Raw genomic sequence first — 16,023 nt, 5'->3', positions numbered from 1 at the left:
TTGACCTTTCAGCTATTTGTTTTATTTTTTTAATTGGTGGACCACATTTTTTTTTTAATTTGAAAAAATAGGCATCAGAAAAGATGAACTTCTTCAACCAATTATTAATTTAATTGGAATTCACGATTTAAACTATCTTATCACACTTCTAAAAAAGTTAACTTATTACTATTCAGAAAAATTATCTTGCTACCAAAAATATTAGAAACATTTATCCAGAAGTGTTATTGAAACTTATAGGAATTTAAAAATACAATTCAGTTTCCTCTTGCTAGGAATTGACAAAGTCTCTAAGAGAAGTGTAAGTCTTTGTTTTCTACGAATTTTTGCGCCACAGTCTTTTCTTTGAATTTTCATTTAAATCCTTAAGAAAATTTGTCTTTAAAAATTCAATTAATGGGATATGTTCAATTTCCCGAAACTTTTGTTCTACGAAAACAGACAATACCTTGAACATTAACTTCTCCTCGAACACGTCAGTATGATAGTTATCAGTTGTATACCAATTTCCCAACTTCTTTCTTACCTTTAAATACTTTCGCATCCATTTGACTTCTTTTTTATAATCCTCACTAGCCGGAGAAAATTCTCAAAATATTATCGAGTCCTTTCATTTTCTAAGCAATGTAAGTTCCCATAAGAACATACTTCGCAGCATTGCATAAACCATAATAAAAAGAGTTTAAAAAGATATATGAGAGTTGTGAAAAAAATTAAGCATTTTACAACATTTTATGTCCGGAATCAAAAGAAAAGAATGAATACGTGTGAATTGTAAAACGATTTTTCACTTTTTCTGCGATTTAGTTACGCTTCTATACTCTGTGGCAAGAATTTTGAATGTTCTTCTTTCCAAAAAGCAACACTTTCAACCTGTGTGAATTTTTATTGAGTGCGTTTTGAACTATGTACAATACACCGTGAGGAAGGATTTTTCTAAAAAAGAGGAAGGATTTTTCTAAAAAAGAAGTAGATACCATTAAATGTCAGTAAATTTTCTATATTGGGTTAAATTTTTTATTCATTTAGAAAGAACTGACAACAAATTTAAATAAGTAGCACATGAAACAATTCAAAAAAAACTAGCACGTCTAAATTGGTCAGAAAAATAGCTGCACAGGAAGCTTCGATGAATTGTTGTATGGTTTTTTCAGATGAAAATGTCAAATTGTTTAGACGTTGAATATTTATTAAACTAATCTAATGATATTTTTGAACCAAACAGTGAGCAGGCCTTAATAAAATTCCCACTTTTTAACCTAATTTTTAAGGTTCGCAAATAACATACCCAGTCATGTTTTGGCACTCCCCCTTTTTAGCCGAAACAAACTTTGTGTCGTTTATTGAGCCGTCTCTAACTTTAGAAACAGTCAAGCTTTTAACTTGGAACTTAACTAAGCTAGTCGATGAAATGTATATTATCAAAGTCTAACCCCAAATATAAAAGAGTTTCTGAGATACAGCACTTCAAAAATTGCAAAAACCCTAACTGCTTGACCTTTCATCAAGATTATGAAGTACTTCCTAACTGCACAGAACATCGAAATTTCACAAAAAAGTATAGATCTTCTGAAAAATCGGAAAATTGTGATATTCGATTAAGGGGCGTGGTATCCACCCAAAAAAATGTACAAGCCATATGTAAAAAAATTGCTAACTTCTATTAAATAATGACATAATATTAATGACAGAGTGGTTCGTGGTGGCATGGTCGATTTTGTCGTTCAGCTCTCTTAGTGATTTATTCACTGTAAAATCATTTGGGTGAAAGCTCTATTTTCAAAGGTGGTTCTGTTAACGGCTGTCTCTTTCGAGATACTAACGCCCCTCGATTACTTTGATTCACTTGAAAAGTAGCGAAAAATTTGCTTTGGTCAAATGGACTGTGCAACTTATAGCATTAGCAGACTTAAGCCCTTTTCGTCAAATTTATGAAGCACTAACGTTAAGACTTGACTTGTACTTTCATGTATTATACAGAAATTTGAATAATCAGTGTTCTTTTTTTACTTCCCATAGGAAGTTGTTGAAATGGGTCCGATTTGTCTACTTGAAAATGTTGACATTCTCGATGTTTCAAGATCTCTAGAGTCGAAATAAAAGATTTTTAAAAAGATGTCTGTGAGTTTGTACGTACCTCCCTACGTTCGTGACGTTGTTTTCGTTGTTCATAGCTCAAGAACCAGAAGAGATATCGACTTTAAATAAATGTTGTTATACAGATAATAATGCAGGAAGATGAAGGGCTCTCAAGAAAATCTCGTGTGTGATTTTTTTTGAAAAACAAGGTGAACATTTTGGGTAACCCTAAATATCTCAAAAACCAATACGCTAGAGACTTGAATTAAATTTTATATCATAAATTGAAACGTGAAACGAAACCAGTATATTTTTGGGAAAAAATCAAATTAACAGTTTTTTGATAAATCAACAAAACTGAAAAGAAAAATGTGTCACTTCGAAAATTTTACGAATAAAACATGATTTCATCTCTTAAAGAATTTCATGCAACGAAAAATAACGTTTTTAAACATCTGGTAAAATTTTGAGGAAAGTCAAATTGACATTTTTTCTGGCGAGAGTACGATAAATTAGGCGACAAAGTTTAATGACGGATTTGTATAGAACAGTTAAAAACAAGCATTTTGTTTACTATGGGAAGGGGGTCTGTCTCACCCCGTTTAGGCGGTAGGGACAATTTAAAAAATATGTACGTTAAATGGAAAGCAATTATTAAATGTTATTGGTAGTACTTACAACTAAGTTTTATACATTTTTTAAAGCCAAAACTGTTGTCTATTAGCTTGTTTTTAATTCAAGTCAGAACTATGCATATTTTTTGCAAAAAATTGTTTTAAACGCATAATTTGTGCAAAAAAAGTCTAAAAAACGTTTAAAGTGTAATTTTTTAAAACTTGAAGATTACCTACTGCTGTTTTTTTAAGAATTTATTGCTCTTATATGTTTTTGATTAAAAACTTAAAACTAGATGATTTTGTCTTCTAGTTCATGAGAAAATTGAAAATCACCAAACAAATATTTTATTTAACTTACTTTTTCCTGGCTTAAGTATAACCCACCGCACCTTGCACCCACCCCAAATCCTATAGTGTTCCCAAGCAGGGGGTTGCAGGGTGGCAGCATGCTCCCCCCTAACACATCCTACTGTTGCATACACCCAAACTCGCACCTACCATCATAACTATCAAAATAAGAACACTCAAGCAAAAAATAAGTAATTTAATTGAAATATTTTTGTTGGTAATTTTCAATTTCCTCAAGAAATAGAAGACATAAAATCATTTTTTTTTCAGTTTTTGATCAAAAAGAAATAAGAGCACTAAATTCTCAAATAAAAACACTAGTACATAATCTTAAAGTATTGAAAAATTACACTTTAAACTTTTTTTAAAATTTTTGTACTCAAATTTTTAGTTTAAATTTTTTTTTTTTTCAAAAACTACACATAGTTTTGACTTGATTTAAAAACTAATTAATAGAACAGAATGTTGGCCTAAAAAAATGTGTCATACTTAATTGTAAGTATTACCAATATTTTTTAACCATTTTTTTCCATTTTAAATAATATTTTTAAACGGGGGGAGATAGACCCCCCCTCCCATAGTCAAAAATGCTTATTTTTAACTATTCTATACAAATCCGTCATTAAACTTTGTCGCCTAAGTTATCGTACTCTTGCCTTTTTTTTAATAAGAATCTAAAAAACATAACTGAAAGTTGTTAAAAATTGAATTTCGACTCAAAAATCTTTTCAAAAAACGAATTGACAGCCAAATAAAAACCTAAACAAAAAATTAATAAAAGTTGGTAAAAATTGATTTTAGACTCCAATGTCTTTTCAAAAACTTGAGATTATGGTTTCAAACTTATTTTATCTAATAGGAATTTTTTTTTAACATTCGGTAAAATTTTGTGAAAAATCGAATTGATAGTTTTTTTACAAAGAATAAAAACTTAAAAGAAAATTTAAAAAAAGTTGGTAAAAATTGATTTTTGGCACAAATATCATTTCAAAAATTTGAGATTATGGCTACCAACTAATTTTAACTTATAAGAAATATTGTTTTCGACTCAAATAACTTAACAAAACTTTGTGATATGGGCTTTAAACTAATTTTATCTTTTAAAAAATACTATTGTCAATATTCAGTAAAATTTTGAGAAAAATCTAAAGGAAAGTTTTTTTTTACAAAAAATAAAAACCTTACAAACCTCCTACCAAACTTGGTAAAAATGTACTCTCAACTTAAACAGATTTTCAAAAATTAAAAATATTTTCTTCAAACTTTTTTTAATTTCACAGAAAATATTGTTTCCGATACTCAGTAGAGTATATATAGAATTTTTTTTTTGAAATCTAATTTCATAAAAAAAAAGAGGTTGGGATGCGACCCACACTGATAACTTCCCATCCCGTCTGTCGATTTGTCTTGCTTAAACGTTTGTCTATATGTATTTTTACCAAATTTGCGCACTATTTTTTGTAGATTTTATTTTTTATGAAAAAACGGACTGTTGGATTTTTATACAAAAATTACTGAATATTGAAAACAATATTTTCTCTGAAATAAAATAAGTTTGAAGCCAATATTGTAAATTTTTGAAAAGCTATTTGAGCCGAAAGTAAATTTTTACCAAGTTTTAGTATTGTTTTTTTTTAGAGTTTTATTTTTTGTAAAAAAACTGTCAATTCGGATTTTTTAAAAATTTGATCAACTGTTGAAAACAATATTTCTTATAAGAAAAAATTAGTTTGAAGCCAATATTTAAAATTTTTGAAGAGATATTTGAGTCGAAAATCAATTTTTACCAACTTTTATACATTTTTTTCAGATTTTTATTTTTTGTAAGAAACCTGTCAATTCGATTTTTCTCAAAATGTATCCTAATGTTGAAAACAATATTTCTTATAAGAAAAAATTAAATAGAACCTATTATCTCAAAGTTTTTGAGGGATATTTGAGTCGAAAATCATTTTTTACGAACTTTTGTTAATTTTTTTTTCGGTTTTTAATTTTTTGTACAAAAACTGTCAAATCGATTTTTTTCAAACTTTAACTGAATGTTGACAACAAGATCTTTTGAAAGATAAAAGTAAATTAAAGCCAATATCTCAAAGTTTTGAAAAGATATTTGAGACGAAAATCAATTTTTACCAACTTTCATACATTTTTTTTAGGTTTTTATTTTTTGTAAAAAAAACTGTCAATTAGATTTTTCTCAAAATTTTATCAGATATCAAAAACATTATTCTTCGTTGCACAAAATTGTTTTAGAGATGAAATCATATTTCGGTCGTAAAATTTTGGAGGTGACAATTTTTTTTTTTCAGTTTTATTGATTTATAAAAAAAACCATTATATTGATTTTTTTCAAAAAATATACTTGTTTAATATCACGTTACAATATTTAATATTAAATTTAATTCAAGTCTCTAGCGTTTTTGGTTCGTAAGATATTTAGGATTAACCAAAATTTTCACCTTTTTTTCAAACTGCTATGGTAAAAAAAAAACACCCATGCAATTTTCTTGAGAGCCCTTTCTGCATCTTTCTACCTTATTATCTGTACAACAAAATTTATTTGAAATCGATAGCTCTTCTGGTTCTTGAGCTATGGAGGACGAAAAAAACGTCACGAACGTACGGACGTACGTACACACGCACGCACAGACATCTTTCTAAAAATCTTTTATTTCGACTCTAGGGACCTTGAAACGTCGAAAAATGTCAAAATTTTCAATTTGACAAATCGGACCTATTACAATAACTTTCTATGGGAAGTTAAAAATATTGCATTCAAACTGTTTTTTTATTTTACAGAATATATTTTTTTCGATACTCAGTAATTTTCTTTTAAATCCAACAGTCCGTTTTTTTCATAAAAAAAATAAAATCTGCAAAAAATAGTACCTACTCAAATTTAGTAAAAATTGATGTTCGGTCTTTGATATCTCTCAAATTAATTTCATTAATCATACTTATAAAAATTTAAGAAATGTTGCTAAAACTGGTAAAAATTTGTTTTCGACTAAAAATATTTTTAACAAAACTAGATTTTTAAACTTAACTATTCTCTATATGAAAATATTGTTGGTAGTTTTAAAAAATTTAAGAATAATTCAAATGACAACTTTTTTAATCCAACACGAAAGCCTACAAACTTTTAAGCAAGGCAAATCGACAGATGGGATGGAAACTTATCCGTGTTGGTGGCATCCCAGCCTCTTTTTAATAAAAAATGTCATTTACAATAAAATATTTCGAAAAGAAGTTAACAAGCCAGGAATCATATTTGAAAAATAAATTTTATGAAACTAACTATCAAATTTTAAAAACCATTCAAAACAACAAACTTTTCATACTCTTAAAAAAAACTTTTATTTAAAAAGTAAGACTGATCTTATTTTTAACACACCAACTGACATTAATCTAACATGTTCACAATTTCTAATTTCCAAGATTAACATCTCAAATTAAATGTTATCAAATCGATTTTTATCTCATATTCTACTATCAAAAAAATCGAGATTGTTTTTAAAATTTTGAAAAAGTAAGTGTTGTCAAGCGTTGTTGCTTCACGTGCTCTGTAAACTTCATTTCAAGATCAACCATCAGCTAATTTGCTTAAAAATTTTCAAATTTTTTTTTTTTGAAAATGCCTAGAAATATAGTATATATATTTGAAATCCAGGGTTCAAGATAGAAAATTCACCAAAATTATCTCGTCTATTACCCTATGAATATTTTGAGAAAATTGTGCCTAGCCTATTCACCTCCCATCTAGAACTTTTCGATTCATTTAAAAATTTCACTAAACGTGTCTGATATTTTTCATCAATATTCTATTTTTGAAATTTTGAGGAGAATCACGTTGTGAGGATTTTTTGACTTGATAACAAAGTTCTTACGAATTTCGGAAAAATCTTTTCCCCCTGGACTAAATGTCTTTTTACCGAAATCAGATGCGCTCTAGCGTTCCTACTTTCAAGAATAAATATGAAAAACATTGCACTTACCGATGATTTTAAGTAAACTCCTCGTTCTGCATGTAATCAATTACTTAATCTTTTAAGATACTCCGCGCAGAAGAAAACCACCACTCACCGTTATTTTTATTTCCTGAGATGAATTTGTTGAAGAATTAAATAAAACAAGTAATCCAATTAGCATATTAAATATATATTTTCATGTATATATAGTTCATTATAATCAAGATATTTTATTATTTTCCTTTTTTTGTTCTTGTTGTTCAATTTATATAATTTACAATTTAATCCATTTTATTTATGTTTTTTTTTTTGTTTTAAATCTCTTTTCATGCATTTAACATTATTTTTTCTTTTGCGTTCAATTTTGTTTTCTCATCGATAAATGAATTGATATATATATGTATTTATTAAATATGCAGTTATTTTATAGATTCCATACATATATATAAATGTTGTTAAAACAATTTCTTTTTTTTTACATTCATTTTTTTATCTGTTTTGTTTTTGTTGTATGTAACATTGTTCGTATTTTAAATTTTCAAATTATAATTTGTATATATTTGTTTTTTTTTTTTTTCTTTACAAAATCAATAGAAATTTAATTTTTGTGTCATTATATTTGATTCTAATTTTTTGTTTTTTAAAAATAAAATTAATTTATATTAACTTTAGGCAACAATATGAGTCTAATTATATTTACAAGTATATTTAAGTATTTGTCATGATTTTTGGTTTGCTTAAATTTAAGACTTTACATTTTTATGTTTCACTTAAAAACTGATATAATTTTTTTTTTGCTTGAATATATAATACACTTTCTCATGCATTTTAATTGAGTTCTTTATTTTTATATATATATACGTAAGTACTTAATGCACTACATTATAATTAAAAATAATTGATTACTTGTCTTTAAATATTTTTTGTTGGCATCTGAATTCCGATTTTGTTTTTTTTTTTTTTTGTTAATATTTATTTTTATTTTATTGATTTTTTTGTTTGTTGAATTAATGGAAGAATGGAACGTCTCAGATGATAAATATTTACTGTTAATAATAATGTATCCTTTTGTCTGTCTGTCTGTAAACAACTATCGATAAATCATTTTGGCTTGTTTGGCCCTTAAGCTTCATTTATTTTGATACTCATGTTGCTTTCATGCTAAGAGAATAAAATTCAACCCACAGCCAATTACATTACTTAAAAAACGCGAGCAAGCAACAGGAATTAATAATAATTACATTATTGGTGTACTGGTGGAAAGAAATTTATATAATAACTATAACGTAATTATAAATATATGTATAATAATAATACGGCTATCTATATACATTTTCATCATGGTCATAATTTCCGCATCCGCAGTGTGGATCTGGTTCTGGTTCTGGTTCTGTTGTTGAATGGGTCTTATATGGTGTGGGCAAGAATGTTGGTGTGGTTCAGTTCGGTGGCAGATCATGATGCGGTCTCTTGTGATTTAAAAGGATGTACAATTCATTTCCGGTTAACTGTGTGTAACTGCCGTTTTCCATGTTCTGCTCCGGTTTGATGGATGGAAAACGTGAATTTACTGTTATTGAACAGGACGAACGATTGTGCGCCATTGTTGCATTACAATGCTACTGTATAGTGTATATATGCTGTGACGATATTAATAGGATGTTGTGTTAAATAATTGTCATAAATGTTCGCTATACCATCGTCCGTCCATTCTTCGTCCATCGCACAACGCAACTCAGCGAAACGCTTCAAATATCAGCTTGTACCTTTTTATCATGGTATTTAAATGAGGCAATAAAGGATATGCTTGGAATATAAAACAGTTTCTTTTTTTTAAGGTCTAATTATGTATGTATGTAAAAAAAAAGTGAAATTCCAAAAATGTAAGCACTTGATATGTTTGAGGGAGATATGTTTTAAATTATTAAAATGCTTTTAATACTTTAAGATGCATTAATTTCCATCAGGTATATGATGTTGATATTTTGGTTTGACCCTTTCAAAGTTGCCTTTATCTTAGTTTTCCTTATTTTTTTGTTTATATTGATTTCAATATTTTTAAGCTTTAATTCCTTCGGTGCACAATTATTTGTAACAATTTATTGTTATTTTTATTTATATTTTCTTATAGTTTTGTCCTAAATCTTTCTTTACAATGTTCATTAATTTCCGATCATTTTATTTTAATTCAAATAATTTTGTCTATACAGTTAATCCGATAAAAAGCCTAGCTTTACTTTTTTTTAAAATTTAATATATTAATAATAATCGTACTATGTTATATGTAAGTTAAATTTAATTATTATTTGTCAGAATTTCTAATATAAAATCTATGAGCAAAATTTTGTTTAAAAATAATATTAGGTACCTTATGAACTAGTTTTTGTTTTGGGTATGTACATAAAGCTATGAAACTAAAGTATTCAAAATTAATAATAATAATTAAAAAAAGAAATCAAATAATTTGTCTGTTTAGGACTTATCTAGCAAGTAATTATAGTAAATAGCCAAATATGATAACAATATTATATTTTACATGCTATTTGTTTGTTTTAATAGAAAGTAACTGTGTTTTATAACTGCAGGCGAACGTAAAGTGTAATCAATCCGAATAGACAAATGCTGCTGACTTTAGAAAAATATCTATCATCTAGTTTTGATGCAGCTGGAGAATAAAAGAAAAATTATTGTAAGAAGGAAAACCTTTACTTCAATTTCTTATATAACAAAAAATAAAAAACCATACAAGAAAAAAATTTCAGGGTAAATAATTGAAAAATATAATAGACATTTAATGGTTTGTTTTTAACTTTTGGAAAATTGATTTTTGTTGGTAGTTAAATATATTTTGGGACAGTATTTTTGATTTTCGAAAAAAGAGCAGTTACAGAAAGAATTTTACAAACAAAAAATATTCCACATACGCCACAGTTCATATGTTGGTATGTTTGTGCCTGAAACTAAAGTTCACATTAACTCAAAACCTGCATCGTTCAACTAAAGGCTTTGAAATTTGAGTAATAAAAAAAACAAAGCTTATAAGCTTCTCCAAATGTTACCTAATAACTTTTTGGTTAAGGACAAGTATATTCGTCTTGAAAGAGAATTCAATATTCTTAACAAGTTTCTATATAAAATGTATATAATCTCGGTTGAAAGTATTTAAAAAGAAATTAGTAAAGGCTTTTGGAAGTTTATTAAAAAAAAAAAGACAAAAAAAAAACGTAGGAATTCCAAAAAATATGCCCTATAAAGGTTCTACCAATTCCGATTTCACTACGATTTGTAATTTGTTTGCTGAATACTTTGAATCAAACTATGCTAGGACCATAGATCACCAACAATCTGTTTATGACAACGACAATCCGGTTACCGCGATCAATGTTGGAAGATTAGTTATTAGGAAGTCTGAAGTTGAAGAACACGTTTTCCACACCTCAACATCCACAAAGAAACTATTACTTCTCCAGATCAATCTATTTTCAACCAGATTGACCATATGGCGATCGACGCCAGACACGCTTCCAGCATCATGGATGTACGAACTTTCCAAGGAGCTAAAATCGACTCGGACCACTACCTCGTTGTAGCCAAGGTAGCACTTCGGATTTCCAGACCAAAGGCAAAACATTAAGGTGTTGGGGGATGGTTAAGTCGAAGGTTAAGTCGATCGGCTACAATCGCCAGAGATCGCCAAATCCTTTTCCGACCGAGTTACAAGTAACCTCTCTCCAAGTTCTCTGCCGGCAACAGAATGTATCGAAAACCAGTGGCAACATTGCCAAGATGCAATCAAAGAAGCCACCTCTGATGTGCTGGGTTTCAAACAGCCACCAACAAGGAACCCCTGGTTTGATGAGGAATGTCGGCAGGTAAATACAGCCAAACAACAAGCTCGCAAAGCGTCGCTGCATAAAAGAACGAGGGCTGCAGAAGAGGCGAGAGGAACGCCGACTTCTCAGAAGGAAAAAGAGAGGCCATGAGAAGCGTGCGGTCGAAGATGTTGAGAGTTATAAAAGCAGGAATGAAGTTCGAAAGTTGTATGAACAGGTCAAACGAAATTCACAGGTTCATAAACCTAGAACAGAAAGCTGCAAAGACGAAAGTGGAAACATCATAGGGGATTCGCTGTCAATGCTGAGGATATGGAAGGACCACTTCTGCAGACTTTATAACGGTGACGACGAACTGAATTCCGCTGTCAGGCAGGATGATTCACTCAACATAGACGACGAAATCCAACAATCCCGTCCTCCCGACTTAGACGAAGTAAAGATTGCTATATTTAAGCTGAAGTCTAATAAAGCCGCTGGAGCGGATAGCTTAAATGCCGAGCTCTTTAGCAGCTAGAGATAAGTTGGTTAGGAGCATGCACCAACTTATCTGTAAGATATGGTCTGCAGAAAGCATTCCCGTTGAATGGAACCTCAGTATTGTTTGCCCGATCCTGAAAAAAGGAGACCCTCTAAACTGCACCAATTGTAGGGGAATGAGTCTACTTAAAAACGCCTACAAAATCTTCTCTGCCGTAATATGTGAACGTCAACAACCTGATAGGTCCTTATCAGTGTGGTTTTAGACCAGGAAAGTCCACAGTTTATCAAATATTCACATTATGGCAGATCCTGGAAAAAATCCAAGAATACCAAATCGACACCTAACATCTTTTCATCGATTTCAAGGCCCCATATGACAGCATCTACAGAGACGAGCTGTAAAGATCTATGTCTAGTTTTGGCATCCCCTCCAAACTCGTCCGTTTGCGCAAGATAAAAGAATATTGTAGAGCTCACACGTCAACACTAGAGGCACTATCTTTCAAAAGTCTGTCCAATTACTAGCATAATATGCTGATGACATTGACATAATAGGAAGAACTCAGTGGGATGTCAATGGGGATTTTGTGAGTATTGAGGCAGAGGCGGCAAAATACAACACCTGCAGAAGCATGGACTATGACAAAAGCGGATGAAAGCACCTTGGGTCGCTTCGAGAGAAAAGTTCTTCGTGTGATCTACGGTCCCGTGTGCATCGAAGGGGAGTGGATGAAAAGATGGAACGACGAGCTGTACGGGCTGTACAGCAACGTAGACTTCGCCAGAAGGGTAAACGCCAACCACTAAGATGGCTGGGTCACGTAGAGCACATAGAAAACAATGCTCCACCCCGGAAAGTCTTCGAATCCACACCCACAGGACAACGCAGTAGAGGCAGACCGGGGATCAGGTGGCGCGCACAAGTGGAAGGTGACCTCACTCAACTTGGAGACATCTAGCTAGGGACCGAGCTAGATGGAGAAGTTTGTTGGGTGAGGCCCTACTTCACACAGGACTGTAGCGCCACCTTAAGTAAGTAAGAAGTTGAAGAAGTACTATTAAATGTGAATGATGACAATCGCCCGGGTCCAGATGGAGTGCCTCCAATAGACTTAAAAATGTGTGCTGCAGTACTCTCTGAACCGCTTTCTTATATTTTGAATCTCTCCCTTTCTAAAGGTGAATTTCTTTATGAATGTAAAAAATCTTTCATAATTTTTATTTATAAAGCAGGACCCAAACAAAAAATATCTAACTACAGTCCAATCTTCAAACTGTCCACCATTCCAAAACTTTTTGAAAAACTTGTGTGTGATAAGTTTTCATTTTTGCTTAAGGAAGTAATATCCTTCCTTCCTTTCCAGCATGGCTTTGTGTCAGGTCGACAACTACTAACCTTTCTATTTTCACAAACTATGTTCTCATTAAATTTGAGGCAGGTTATCAGGCTTACGTCGCGTCATCTATACTGACTTTGCAAAGGTCTTTCATAGAGTCAGCCACACTATTTTACTGAACTAACAATGAAGAATTGGTTTTCATTCAAATATTTTGCAATGGTTGAAATCTTATCTTATATAAGACGCATTCAATTTGTTTCCATTGGTAATGTTCTCTCTGTTTTCTGTACATGTGCCATCAAGAGTTCCTCAAGGTTGTCACCTGGTACCCTTACTTTTTCTTATTTTTATTAATGTCATGCCAGATATTTTTTATAATTCTCTTAGACTTTTATTTGCTGACGATCTTCAGTTTTATAAATGCATAAAACAAAATGATGATTGCCTCTGTTTGCAAGATGACCTTAACATGCTTTTAGATTGGTGCAAGAAAAATTAATTATCTTTAAACGTTTCAAAATGCCAATGTTTTTCATTATTTTGTTTTTACTGTCCTACTTTCTTCGAATATAAAATTGGCAGTAGTGTTCTTGAAAAGTCAATGAAAAGAAAGATCTTGGTGTTGTTTTTGACCTCAAACTCAATTTTATCAAGAAAGGTTTAGAGTCACTTGAAAATCGACGTAAAATCTTCTCTGTTTTATTCATTCGTGATATTCTGTAGCATTATATCAACTGTCTAAATCTTCTATCTTTAATTAAGCTAAACATTCCTTCTCGTCAACTTAAAGATTATGATCTATGCTACGTAAGTAACCATAAAGTTAATCACGCAGTTAATGAACCTATAACTCTTTGTGTTAGTGAAACCAATTCTGTCTCTAATGTAAAAGGCTTAGATTTCCATCCTTGAAAACTACTTAGAAGACCTTTTCAAACCGATACAGAAACCGACGAATGAGTTGCGGATGAGTTAAGAGTGGTTTTTTGACACTTTTTGGTGGAAAATGTTAAAAATCCTCGACATGCTCTTCATCGAATTATATAATCCGTGCGATTAGAACCGTTTTTGGGAAAACTTCTAGAAGTTTTTTCTTCTATGTTTAACAATTTCTAGAGTACATGAAATTGTATATATATTTTAAATTTAAAACTTTTAACTATTGACTTATTCTTGATAATTCTAAGTGCTTATTTGATCCCTAAAAAGTACAATACTGCTAGGACGATTTAAGTGCTCCAAAAACAGAGGTGGGAAATAATTTGCATTCTAAGACTTGACTTCTATATACGAGTATAAGAAAAAGTCTAAAAACAATAAGCTTACATATTGTAATAAAGATCCTATCATTTATCAGTGTTTGTCATCACTCAAATCATGATTAATGCATTCAAATCAGAAAACAAAAAACACTAAACCCTTTTGCTTATAAAGCCATCTCCTTATACTAACATCAAAAAACAGTTAACAAACAAATACCATCAAAAATAAAACTAAAGCTGAAAAAAAAAACACAATCAAACCTTTCGAGGAGTGTCCGTACTCCTTTGGTGGATTTTCCGTATAAAACATACTCTTTCCTATCGCCAGTGACCCTTTTCTATCTATTGACCCTCCAGATGCTGATGACGATGAGCTCGAACCAGACGTCAATGATCCGCCACTCCCACCCGTTCCTCCTGGACTTCCAAGCAAATCCGATTTCATTGGAAATACCTCCGGTTGTATCACTTTAGATGTCTCATTTCGATGAGGAATTATATTATCTGAATTGTGTAAAAAAGAATAAAAGATCCGATGAAAAGGACATATCAAATAGAGATTAATGATGATTCTTTGACTTATCAATATACCCTTAAAATCTGCATATATTAAAGGTTCTTTCGAGCTCAAATAAAAAAATAAAACTAAAATCCTAAAAATCAAACGTGAGGGAACATTATACACTCTTATATCGTATATCCTCATTCGACCGCAATCAATTTTCATCAATAAGCAGTAAGTAATGCCCTCATTCAACAGTAAGTCAGTTAAAAAGAAAAAAAATGAAAGAGAAACCATTTGGAAACAATATCGATAAGAGGTAGACTATGTACCTTTTATATCCTTTTGCTTAAAAAAAAACTCGAATGAAAATCCCAAAATCCTTGACAATGAAGAAATTAAGGATGGACAAATATTGATTGACAGATGGTCAAGCAACAAAATGGCAAAAAGAAATCTTATTTAGGCAGGGTTGCCATGTTTTAAAATGAAATAAAGGAAAAACATATCTGGCAAATCTTGACTAAAATTAACCGAGTTTTCAAGGAGTAACTTGAACCCATTTTAAAGACTAGTTTCAACAACTAAATCAAATCCAAAAATGTAAGCTTCTTCTTCTGTAACTATATACGTCCGGAAGCTTAAATGTCCAAAAGTAAGAATGGTTCTAAAATGTTTTATGACAATCGATTATGTAGAGAATATATGTTTCTTTAACACCCGCTTACTTACAGTTCTAGAGGTACTGAAATGAGGGGACATATATCAATATCCATCTTTAAAAATACTAGATGTATCTTATGTTAATTTTTACCCTTCAACGTTTATGAGCTTGAATTTAAACTAGGTGCAAATGTTGACAGCTTACAACTCTATATGATCTTTCATAACGTAAATAGCATATTCAATTTCTAAAGAATTCCAGATATATGACAACCACGATGGGCTGTGGATTCCACAAAAGAACAAAAAAGAATGACAAAAGAATTGAAATCATTTGCAGAAAGGTTTTTGTTGACAATTCTGTAAATTTCAGTTTAATTTTCCGGCAATTCAAATCTACTCACGATGCTATGCTCGTACAGCCAGGATGTTTAAAGGATATCTCATTTATCATTCTTATGTTATGTTTGAAAACTAATTCACCCACCTTTCGACATGAATCTATGTGCTATGCCTGTAGCTGTGGCTGTGGCTGGCTTCACAAAGGCAAAACTTCGACTGCAGTAGACAGACACCACACATATTGGTAGGTAAACGTACCAAAAAAAAGAAGCTTGACCAGAAAAAAAAGGAAATCATGAGCTTGAACAATGGTTTCCTCCTTGGACAAGACCTAACTCTTATTTTACGATTTGTCTAGAAATCATACATTCGGTTGTCGTCGTCGTATAGCCTTCTTCTCCTCCTGTATCTCCGAGAAGTCTGTTTCATTGCGGTCAAGAATAAATATTGCTCTAACGGGGCAAATGGCATAGAAAAGGAACTATGACATTTATGTTATCCTTTCCCATAGAAGGATTACTCTGCACAAAAAGGAATTTTAGTTGTTGTCGGGGGTAGTGAGCAGACCCACTCACCCCTCTTACTC

The 16,023-nt window shown here is 31.0% G+C and overlaps 1 protein-coding gene across 3 annotated transcripts in view; it reads right to left on the bottom strand.

The window, feature by feature from the left end:
* Positions 1–7,560: 7,560 nt before the first annotated feature.
* The window catches only part of LOC129947319 (lachesin), a 79,164-nt gene continuing 70,701 nt past the window's right edge, over positions 7,561–16,023 (bottom strand). For 2 of the 3 annotated variants that reach the window (XM_056057839.1, XM_056057840.1), the window contains exons 11-12: positions 14,192–14,434; positions 7,561–9,677 (exon numbers count right to left, since the gene is read on the bottom strand). In XM_056057839.1, coding sequence (XP_055913814.1) covers positions 9,586–9,677; positions 14,192–14,434 — 335 coding nt within the window. In that variant the 3' untranslated portion in view covers positions 7,561–9,585. Of the gene's footprint in view, positions 9,678–13,949; positions 14,435–16,023 lie in introns of those variants that run through there. The other variant, XM_056057841.1, reaches the window with a different exon arrangement.

The sequence above is a fragment of the Eupeodes corollae genome, chromosome 2 (assembly GCF_945859685.1).
Source record: "Eupeodes corollae chromosome 2, idEupCoro1.1, whole genome shotgun sequence".
Taxonomy (NCBI): domain Eukaryota; kingdom Metazoa; phylum Arthropoda; class Insecta; order Diptera; family Syrphidae; genus Eupeodes; species Eupeodes corollae.
The sequence above is the reverse complement of the archived record's forward strand: the minus strand, read 5'-3'. Positions and strand labels throughout refer to the sequence as shown.